The sequence below is a fragment of the Belonocnema kinseyi genome, chromosome 9, assembly GCF_010883055.1.
Source record: "Belonocnema kinseyi isolate 2016_QV_RU_SX_M_011 chromosome 9, B_treatae_v1, whole genome shotgun sequence".
Lineage (NCBI taxonomy): Eukaryota > Metazoa > Arthropoda > Insecta > Hymenoptera > Cynipidae > Belonocnema > Belonocnema kinseyi.
The window spans coordinates 85,277,009-85,288,813 of NC_046665.1; the positions used below are offsets into that span (position 1 = coordinate 85,277,009).

General features: G+C 25.2%; 2 protein-coding genes across 2 annotated transcripts in view; one reads left to right on the forward strand and one right to left on the reverse strand.

Moving 5' to 3' along the window:
* LOC117179555 (U6 snRNA-associated Sm-like protein LSm3) overlaps positions 1-5,813 on the reverse strand; it is a 25,071-nt gene extending 19,258 nt beyond the window's left edge. The window contains exons 1-2 of the mRNA XM_033371473.1: positions 5,641-5,813; positions 5,470-5,577 (exon numbers count right to left, since the gene is read on the reverse strand). Of these exons, the coding sequence (XP_033227364.1) occupies positions 5,470-5,577; positions 5,641-5,661 (129 nt within the window). The 5' untranslated portion in view covers positions 5,662-5,813. The remainder of the gene's footprint in view (positions 1-5,469; positions 5,578-5,640) is intronic.
* Positions 5,814-6,105: 292 nt separating this feature from the next.
* LOC117179554 (programmed cell death protein 10) overlaps positions 6,106-11,805 on the forward strand; it is an 18,246-nt gene continuing 12,546 nt past the window's right edge. The window contains exon 1 of the mRNA XM_033371472.1: positions 6,106-6,382. Coding sequence (XP_033227363.1) covers positions 6,311-6,382 — 72 coding nt within the window. The 5' untranslated portion in view covers positions 6,106-6,310. The remainder of the gene's footprint in view (positions 6,383-11,805) is intronic.

Sequence of the window (11,805 nt, forward strand, 5' to 3'; positions counted from 1 at the left end):
CCTAGTGGCCGCCAGGTTTCGTATTTTCATGTACAACGTTACCGGCTGATGCGGTTGGAATTGATTGTTAAAATATATTTTTTTACATCTTTTATTATTAAGCTTTGTACTTAAATATAGTTTTCTTTCGGCTCTTGCATGTCTCAAAGTTTGAAACCGATATTTTATGTATAAAAAAAGTTCGAACGTTCAAAAAATGTTGAGGTTCAGAAAAAAGATGAAATAATTTTCAGTGAAGTTTCTACCAAAATGCAGTACCTAAACGTACTTTATTGCACTCTCATACATTTCCCAAAGTTTCAGCTCGATATTTTATTTACAAAAAAAGTTCTCAGGTTCAAAAAAACATTCAGTGAACTGAAAAACTGTGGTCGGTAATATAGGTATTTAGCTGTGTCACATGCCCTTAAAAGAATAATTTAAAGTTTTGAAGATTTCAAAATGTGTGCAATAAGAATATGGAAGACTTTGATAACATTTTTTTAATTTTTAAGGATTAGTATTTTTTTAGGTAAACTGATTTTGCAGGGTGTCAAGAGAATAACAAAAAGTTCTTAAGAATCATGGGAAAATTTTTAATGATTGTTTCGTAATGAATTTTAAGAAAAATTGAAAAAAACCACAAAACATATAAAAATTTCTGAGCAAATTTAAAACTGTTTAAAAGATTTATACGCCATGTTACATAATTTCAGAAGGAATCTGAGTATGGATAAGATATATTCAGAAGTTTTGAAACGATTAAAAAACAATTAAAACTTGATCAGATTTTTTAACAACTTTTTTGAGGTTTCACAAAATTGAAAAAAAAGAACTGTCGAAAAAGAGTAGAAGATTTTAAAGTAAAATGTTTGAATTTGGTAAGATTCAAATATAATAATAAAATGTTTAAATCGAGTAAATTCAAGAAATATTTATTAGAATTGAAGAGAATAAAAAGAATTTTAAACTTCAAAAGATTTTTAGAAATTAGATTTTTAAAGATTACAAAAATAAACTTTGGGAGCTTTAAAAGAATTTCGAAAGATTTCGAGAGAATAATTTTTGTATTAATTCCTGGAAATATTTAGAAGATTTAGAGGCAACTTCCTTACATTTTGAATGATTTTCCAAAATTTTGAAAAAAAATTCGAGTCAATTTTTATAACTAATACTCCACCGAATTAAGCATCAAATAATAAATATATGACATTAAAAAACTGAGGTTACTAGGATAGTGCTGGTTTGAAGAAATACACAATTTAGATTGTAAATTAGTTTTGAGAAATTTCGAAAATAGTTAAAACTTTATAAAAAATGAATAAAAAACGAATACGCTTTGTAGTAATTGCAATTTAAATGTTCCGAGATAGTAATTAAAAATTAAAATTTTAAAAATACCAGATTTTATAAAGTTTCAATCGGGCGTTTACATTTGTTTAAATTCTAAGATTTTCCAATTGAATCTAGAAATTCTTCAAATTTGAACTGATTTCGAATTGTTTTGTAACATCAATTATTATTCACTTGCTAATACTTAATTAGTTCAATTTTGAAAATCAATATAACTTATATTCACATTTAAATTTTAATCAGCAAAAAAGGGGTTTTTTACCCCACAATGAAAACTTTTTAAGTGAAAGATTTACGAATTACGCATTGTAAACTGAAGGATATCAAATTGAAAAAGATAAAAATGCAACTGGCTGTTAAAAAAAAACTGTTGAAATCAAACTTGGACAGATTTAAAAAAATAAAAATTGGTAAAATTTCCGGTCAAAAAAGAAATGCACTACCTTTTCCCGGTCAAGCGGCCATCCTGACAAAAGATTTTAGTGTCTTTTATTTAATTTACTAATTGGAAAACTTGATAGATCAATTCGCTTTCAAAAAGCTAAGGCATAGAAATTTATTTCTTTAACTTACAACAAAAAACCAAAATTTAAATCCATTCTTTATAATTCCTCAGCATATGGCAGCATCAGATTAGTCTGAATTGAGTTCTGGGCTTTAAGAAAAACCCCAGCTTGCAAATTGAACTGAAATTGCGGGTCACACGAGATTCCACCTTAACTACTGACCACCTCAACTTGACAAATAATCAAGAATCCACGGCAAGGGACAGAGTAAAGCTGTTTCTGGTTCTCGTGCACACTATTAAAGTGCCGTCCGGCTAGAACGTTCGGGGACCTTGTCTCAGACCTTCCCGAGGTGGTAACTTATTGGATCTTGTAAACAAGCTAGTACTTTTCGTTTTTTTCCCTTAGCGATTTACATTATTAAAACAATGCAAGACACTGAAGAAGTTCTGAAAAGACTAACTATTTGCAATTCCTAGCGGGACATATGTCCCTTTTGTGTACACCCCTTCTGCTAGATTGACGCTGCCAGTTTCATCATCGGAGAAAAGATTTTGAATTTTCTATTTTTGTTGGTACGATCACGAATTTGCATAAAAAATGATTGCAATCAAATGACAAATTACAATAGACACCAATGTAAAGAGTCGACATTTTTCTCAAATTAAAAAAATTTCACCACAACTGAAATTGATCTAAACGTAACATATTCGCAAAATATACCTGTAAATTACATTGAAGAGCAAACACTGATATAAGACTGAAACAGGGTGGCCGGTTTAATCACAGAAAAAAATTCCCGGTCATTTCCCGGCTCGCTAACATTTTCCACGGTCAATGATAGTAAAAAATTCGAACTCTAAAGCTAAAAATGTTTCCATTTCATTTGTAGTAGAACAGTTGCATTTTGAACTAAAAAAGGTAAAATTCTACCAATTTAAAAGAAGTTTCAACAAAAAAGCGAATTTTCAACAGAACAAAGAAAATTTTTAACCAAACCTTTGCATTTTAAAATAAAAATGATTAAATCTCTACTAAAAAGAAAAATTTTGAAACCAAAACGATGAATTTTTAACAAAAGCGTTATATTCCCAGCAACTTAAGATTTTTCAGTGCAAAAAGAAAAAATTTGTTGACCAACGTGTTCAATTTTATACAACAGTTTTATTTTTATTTTGAAAATATAAATTTTCAACCAAATAGTATAATTATAATTAAAAAACTATGAGTTCTCAATGAAAAGCATAATAATTTATATATCAACCAAAAAACATGTTTATTTTACATGAAAAACAGTTGAGTTCAACCAAAAGAAAAAAAAAACAACACATTTACTACAAAATAGTTGAATTTGCGACCAAAAAAATATGAATTTACAATCAACGTAAAATGCTATAGTTGAAATTTCAATTTAAAAAAATAATTTAATTTTAAACGAAAATAAAAATCGAATTCTTTAGTTGAATCCTCAACCAAACCAGAATAATTCTCAAACAAACAGTTGTGATTTTTAACTAAACAATATAAAATTTCCACTAAAATAGATTAACATTTAAACGAAAATGCCAAATTTTGAACAAAATATTTGAATATTCAACAAAAAAGGTTATTTATAACCAAGAAAGATGACAAAAAATTGACAACAAAAACCTTAAATTTTGAACAATGTAGTTCTACTTTCAACTGAGTAGTAAAATTTTCAACAAAAAAATATGAATTATTAACGAAAAATATAATAGATGATATTTTAATGACAAATACTTTAATTTTAAACCATCAAAGACGAATTTTCAAGGAAATAGTTGAAAACTCAACCTATAGAGATTAATTTTTGAGCACGAAGTAGTTATTTTTAACCACAAAAGATAAAATTTCTACTTAAATAGATGAATTTTCAACCCAAAAAGACGATTTTCTTTGACAAAACGGTTGTATTTCCAATTTCAAATGTTAAAATTTCAAGAAAAAAGTGGATTTTTAACCAAGAAAGATTACTTATCAAACTAGGTGAATCAGCAATTGAACAAGGCGCAGTTTAATTTTCAGTTATACAAATAAATTTTGAACAAAAAAGGCATTTTTAATCAAGAAAGATTTTTATTTTGAACCAAAAAGATGAATTTTTAAGAAAATAGTTGAAAATTCAACCTAAACAGCTTAATCAACTAAAAAATATTTTAATTTTGAATAAAAAGTAGTTGAGTGTAACCAAAAGCAACGATTTTTTTTATAAAATGTATGAACTTGCAATAAAAAAAGAATACTAAGAGTACAATAACAATACTGTTTACAAAATTTTATGCTAAAAGGATGATTTTTTGTTTATAAAACAGTTTAATTTCAACAAAAAATGTTACTTCTAAACAAAACAGATGTTATTTCTACTAAACAAGATGAATTTGCAATCGAACATGTAACAGTTTAATTTTCATTTAAGAAATTACATTTCTAACAACAAAAATAATAATTTTCAACAAAAACTCACAATTTTGAATAAAAAAATGGTTTTCAACTTAAATGATGATTTATCAACAAAAAATGATAAAGTATAATCGAAAAATGCAATAGTTTATGTTTTAACAAAAAAAGATTTTAATTTTTAACCAAAAAAGGCGAGTTTTTCACAAAATTGTTGAATCGTCAACCAAAACAGATTAGTTTTCAATAAAAAGTTGTGATTTTTAAACAAAAGATATAAATTTTACCGATATAGATGAATTTTTAACCCAAAAGATGAACTTTTAACTCGGAAAAGTTGTATTTTCCACAAAAAAGTTCATTTTTAACCAAGAAAAATAAGAGTTTACGAAACTTAGCACGCAAATGAACCAATTTTCAAACACTGAATTATAATTTTATATTATTATTAGTAAGGGGAATAGTTTGAATTAAATGTTTCATTTACTTGAATTTTTATAAATTTCATCGAATTTTTCTCAAATTTATCTAAATTCTCTCGAATTTAATTTAATTAATTTGTTTAGTTTTTTAATTTATAGTTTAAAATAGATGAATTTTTAACTAAAATTTTTTTATTTTTAACACAAAGTTTGTCTCATTTACTTGAATTTCATTCAATTCTTCTCATTTTCCCCTAAATTTCATCAAATTTTATTTGTTGAATTTATCACTAAAATAGATGAATTTTCAACCCGAAAAGTTGTATTTGCAACATAAAACTGGTTTCATTTACTTGAATTTTTATGAATTTCATCAAATTCTTCTCAAATTTCTCTAAATTCTTTCAAATTTTATATGATTAATTGGTTTATTTTTTGAATTTAGTATTTAAAATAGATGAATTTTCAACCCAAAAAATAAATTTTTAATTTGAAAAGTTCTATTATCAACACAAAATTTGTTTTCTTTACTTGAATTTTTATGAATTTCATCGAATTCTTCTCATTTTTCTCCAAATTCTTTTGATTTTTATTTGATTAATTTGGGTTTTAATTAACTGATAGAGTATGACTTATTATTCATAGCATAAAGTTTTATAAACTGTGTTGAGAAATAATCAACAAAATCATAAATTTATGAGATAATGGGACACATGAGACGCTAAAATTGAGGTTATATTGCCCACTTTCCAAACAAAGCCAAGAAAGTTACTAAAATAAATAATCCTTACGTGTAACCGTCCTCGAAGTTCCCTCTCGTTCCTCATTTTCACGTAAATTCGCTCGTCTAGGCTCAGTCTTATTAAATCCAAAGGTTCTTTAACATTAATTGCCGGCGCCTGAAAAAAAAGAATTTTTAGGTTAGAACCTGAAACTCTCCGGTTTGTTTCATTTTAACTTACTTGTTCTGCTTCTTCCGCCATTGTCCGATATTTTAATAAATGTTGAAATAAAGATAAATCGCCACTACTATTTGAGTCACTAAATAATGACCATTTAGCAAAATAATCGAGAATATTTTAATCTTCGCTCGCAGCCTTTACATTTCTTCTCATCACCCAGGACCAGGTCGCTTCTAGAGATCCAAAATAGCGGGAATTACAATTTTTTAAAAGAAAGAAGATGCTTGTAAACCGACCCAATTTAATTTTACCTTTATTTAAAGCGAATTAGCATCCAGAAAGGATTAAAAGCAATTGATGTGATTTAAAAAATAAAAAATCTAATTGTTAACATGAAAAGTTTTTCAATTATTTTCCATTTATGGTAAAATAATATTTTATTGTTACAATTTTCGTTAGGCATGCGGAAATGCATGTGCATCAGCTGATGCGCAAAAGTCCAGTGCGCAACTCTTTCCCCTTCTCCACGATTTTGCCCAAAAATGTTGTTAACCTTGTTTTTCCGAAATCTCGTGACAGCTGTCAGATAAAAATAATATGGTATAAATTATTTTTTGCGAATAATCGAATAATAACCCCCTTCTCGCATTGATTTCGTGTAGTCTAGGAAAAAAGAGGAGTCGGTTTGCAGGTTTGCACGGTCTCTAAATCAAAATAAAACCTGAGAAGGATGACAATGGGCGATGAGGCTCCAGTTACATCACTTGTTCTTCCTGTAATATTAAGGCCTATATTAGCAAAGGTAAGAATCATTTAGCAAATCGCCATTCATCCTCAAAAGTATTAATTTCATGTCAAATCAGTTTTCTCATTAATTTTCCACGTGTGATTTTTTTGCCAATTTTCGAGTGAAGACTTACTTTTGTGGGAAAATTCAGTTTCTCGTTCTTAGTTGGAAGTGGAATCTAGTATAATTTATTATTTTCGTGTATTATGATATTTGTAAATGTCGATTTGAATTTGGTGTTGTGAAAATATACGAAAATGTCCATCTTTCAAACATAACCTCTTCATGTTTCGTTCGAGTCAGATTTGTTCTGTTTTCGATTTGTTTTCTGTTTGTGAACAATTTCATAACTCGATAAAAACTAAACTAATTTAACTATATTTTTGGGTAAAATTCATTTTTTTATTGAACAGACTACTTCATATTTTTGATTTGGAATTCATCTGATTTGGTTAAAAATTCTATTATTTGGTTTACAATTTAATTCTTTTGATGAAACTGTTGTTAAAAACTCATATTTTTATAAAAAATTTAACTACTTTGTTAAAAATTAATTTTTTTAGTTGAATGTTCATCTCTTTGGTCAGAAATTTAACTATTTTGAGGAAAATTATTTTCGTGTTTGGTTAAAAAAAAATATTTTAAACTGACAATGAAACCATTCCACTTCTTGTAAAAAATTTAGCTTTTTCTGTTAAAAAACTGAACTAGTACGTACTTCATTGAGAATGCATCTTTGTTTGGTTGAAAAGTCGATTATTTGACTTAAAATTGTACTACTTTGTAGAAAATATAATTTTTAATAAGGATTGATAATTATAGTAGAAAATTCATTTTGATTGACTTCAAAATTCAACAATTTGGTAGAAAGTTGAAGTATTTGGTTGAAAAATCATATTTTTGGTTTAAAAATTTAACTTCTTTGTAGATAATTCGTCTTTTTGGCTTTTAAATTAAATAATTTTGTTAAAAATTAATCTATTTTGCTGAAAATGAATCGTTTTTATGAAAGATGTAACGATTTTTTTTAAAAGGTCAAAATTCGTCACAATTCGTAAGTCCCCCCTTCCAAATTTTAGACAAAGAAAGTATTTCAAGTATTTTTTAGAGTAAAAGTAGTGTTTCAAAGACGAAATATTTCTGAATTATAATTGAAAATTTGGTTGTATTGTTCGTTTCAAATTCATCCTTTCTTAGTTAAAAATTTAACTACTTGGTTTAAAGTTAATCTCTTGTTAAAAATTAATTTTTTTAGTTGAGGATTCATCATTTAAAATTTGTATTTGAAAATGTAACTACTTTGTTGAAAATTAATTTTTTAAACTAAAAATTTAACTATTCTAGTAAAAAATTGATCTATTTTGCTGAAAATCAGTTTTTTTTGTTGGTTAAGAATTATAATTATGACAAAACATTTTAACTATTCTATTTGTGGTTAAAAATTTATCTTTTTTTGGATGAAAATTCAACTATTTGTTTGAAAATTTATGTAATTTGTGGAAAATTCATCTTTTTGTAGAAAATTAATTTTTATGGTTAAAAAATCACCCTTTTGGTAAAAAATACAACTGTTATAGTTGAAGATTTATCATTTTATTTGAAAATGCATCAGCTTGGTGGACTATTCATTTCTTCAATTGAAAATTGATCTGTTCCATTTTTTATTGAAAATTGACCTTTCCTAGTTCAAAATTCAACAATTTGGATCAAAAGTTGTTTTTTAAATTGGAAATTCAAATGTATCGTTTAAAAATTCTTTTTTTTCTGTTAAAAATTAAAGTATTTCAGTTAAATATTTATCATTTTTGTTGAAAATTTATCTTTTAGGTTTGAAATAAAATTGCGTGGTTGAAAGTTAAACTCTTTTGTTAAAAATTAATTTGTTTGGTAGAAGATTCATTATTTAAAAACAAATTATTTCTTAGGTTGAAAAATGTTTGAAAATGTAACTATTTTTTTCATTCGAAAATTTAACTATTCTAGTTTTGGTTCACAATTATTTATCTGTTTTAGTAAAAATTAATTTTGTTTGTTAAATTGAACTATTTCAGTTGAAGATTAATTGCTTTTCTTGAAAACTCATCTTTTTTGTTTAAAATTCAACTATTACAGTTGAAGATTCATCATTTTAGTTGAAAATTTATCAGTAAGATTAAAAATTGAACTCATTTGTTGAAAACCCGTTTTTTGTTTGTTGAAAATTAATTTTTTAAACTTAAAGTGTAACTATTTCATCCTGATTAATAATTGAATTCATAATAATTTTCTTTTAAAACTAATTTTTCAGCAACAAAAAATCAATTTTAATTTTCCCTGGAATCTCAAGATTTTTTTTTATTCTCGTGAAACCCTTTAAAATTAATTTTCATCCTAACAAATTCTGAACCCTGTAAAATTGAAAAATTCCATCTAATAAAATTAATGGAATAAAATTCTAAAAAATCTCGCACTCATTGCTATTCAATATCTGATTGGTTGCATACTGCGTGAATATTTAAGTGGCCTAATATTTAAATTTAAGTGGCTCTTTTCAATTTTTTCTTTTGAATTTTCTGAAATTTTGAGAAACTCAGAATTTTTTCTACCGTCAATTTAGTAAAGAAAAAAATCACAAATAAGTAATTTTAAAAATAGAATTTATTTCTAAATATTTCTAAGCAATATTGAGAAAAAATAACAAATTAATTTAAAATAATTTGTTTATATCAAGAAATAAGACTGTTCTTAACAGTTTGCTACCAAAATATAATTGGTAAACATTTTTACCTTTTAATAATGACAAAACTCTCGGTACCCACAATAAGATTACGGGGAAATTATTTTATTATTTGGCTTTTATTTTAGAAGATTAATGTTAAGTTTTGAAGATTTCAAAATACGTCGAAAGAGAATTTGAAATTTTTGTGTAAATCATAAGCAAAATGTAGATTTTAAAAGATTTGAAGAAAATAAACAACTTTTATTAAAATTCGTGCGAAATTTTTGTTATCTTTATTCATCAAAAAAATAATTTCTGAAAATGTTGAAGAAAAACTGGAAGATTTTAAGGTAATTTTGTTAATTTTTAAAGATTTGTGAAAAGTTTAGGAATAATTCGAATCAGTTTAATAGATGTTAGAAAATTCATCTCTTTTGGTCGAAATTTAATCTTTTTTCGTTAACAATGTAACTTTTTGGTTGAAAATTATTCGGTTTTGGTTGAGGAGTTAACTCTTCGTTTGAAATTGTAACTATTTCGTGGACAATTATTATTTTTTTTACATTAAACCACTTGGTAGAAAATATTTTGCAGAAAATTCGTCTCGTTTGACAAAATTTTAATTTTTGTTAGTTAAAAATTCAACTTTTTGGTTAAAGATGAAGTTTTTTGTTGAAATTTTGATTTGAATTGTCTGAAATTTTCAAAAATCGTTTTGAATTTTTTCAAGAATCTTAGGAAAATTATATTTATATAACATCAAAAACGATTAAACTTAAAAAATAAATATTTAATCGAAATTTTTATTTTTATTGAAAATTGTTTTTCCTACCAAATTTCTGGATTTTTGTGAAATTCCTTTACAAATCGACAGAAATTCACCCAAAATTTCTAAATTTTCAATGACTTTAATATAAAAAATTTCCAAGATGGAACGAAAATTTTCTTCATATTTTTGAAGTTGTGTTATTAAATCGACAGGATCGCTGCTGGACCAGGAAACCGGGAATTTATTTCTTGACCGGAAATTTTACAAATTTTCAGAAGAAAAATCTGTCCAAGTGCGATTTCAATAATTTTTAAAATAATTTTTTGAATTGATATGTTTTTCAATTATGATGTCATTTAGTTTACAATGCTTAATTCAAAAATCATTGACTTTGAAAACTCTTCATTTTAGATTTTTATGTTTAAGCGTATATTTTAAATTTAAAACATTTTAAGTGCAGTTTTGAAGACTTACACAATTAAAAATTAAAAGGGTTTAAAGTTGAAATTTTTGTGTATAAAAAACAGTATTATTTTATCAGCTGTAAATGTAAATAAATAATTTTTTAAATGGATCTGTGCCTTAAGTATTAAAAACTGAACGATAATTTGTTTGATAAAACGATTCTAAATTCGTTCAACGTTTTAGAATTCTCAAATTGTTACTGTTTCAATTCGAAAGTCTTAGTCATTAACCAAATTTAAAGGTGCGATTGAAACTTTTTAAACTATTTTCAAGTTGAAAAATAACTTAATAATAAGATGTTCCTAATTAAGGCGTTTATTAAATTTAAAATATTCTTCCAGTCCAAAATATTCAATTAAAATTTCTTTAATTAAGAAAAATTTAGAATTTCAAAGATCCATTAAACTTTTAACGTTACAATTTTTATTCTTCTATTTAAAAAATGTTAAATTTGTAAGTGAAATTGTTGAATTTTTATGTTAAAATAATAATAATTGAACACTTATTAGTTGTAGAAAAATTTGAGTAATTTTAAGAGATAGAATAGAATAAAATTGTTTCTACAATTTTGGAAATGTCTTAAAATCTTTTTAAATATTCTGTTAAAATAATTTTTCAAAATGAAAAATCATTTTCAATTTTCCTAGGAATATTAAAAAAATGTTTTTATTCTTTCAGAGCCTATTACAATGCTTAGAAAGATTCTAAATTTTTTGTTTGAAATCTGCAAAAATCTGTGGGTATTTGCACATAAATTTTGGTACGAATAGTCGAATTTTGTCGGCACACACACTTCGTTTGCATTATTTGATACCATTTTGAATTCTGAATTAATTTTGAATATTTTAAAAATTCTAAATATCTCTTAAAATTGCTCTAATTTTTCTACAAATAATAAGTTTTCAATTCTTATTTATAAATCAAAATTTCAAGAAAATCTGTTTAAATTCGCAGGATTTTCTAGAAGTTGTAGTACACATTTAATTAACTTTAAAAGTTATTTAGAAGTTCTTGACAAAACTTCAAAAATAATTTTAAATTTGAAAAATTTTCAAACAACTGCTAGATTTCTAAAGATTTTGTACTAAAATTTGTTATATTTTCAAGGATGCTTAAAATATTTAAAATGCCAACATTGAACTTCTAATTGAAGAGCTGTACTCTGTAATTAATGAATGTTCAAAATTCTGAATTTTGCAGATTATCTGCATTTAATTTAAAACTGTTAAATTGAAAAGCGTTAGTACCTTCCAGTTTATATGTTTAAGTTATTGAGCATTTGAATACAACATTTTTGAATTGAAAAACTTTTAATCTTCAATTTTAGAAGTATAAAATTCAAGAGTTCCACTTTGAATGCTTTAATTTGTTTATTTTTTATTACTTTAAATAGAAAAATTTGTACAGTAGAGTTCGATTTCAAAAATGTTAGTGACCGGAAAAAAAGGTTGGGAACCGTGAATTTTTTTCTTCGATTAAAACAGTCACTCTGATTAAGTTTAATAT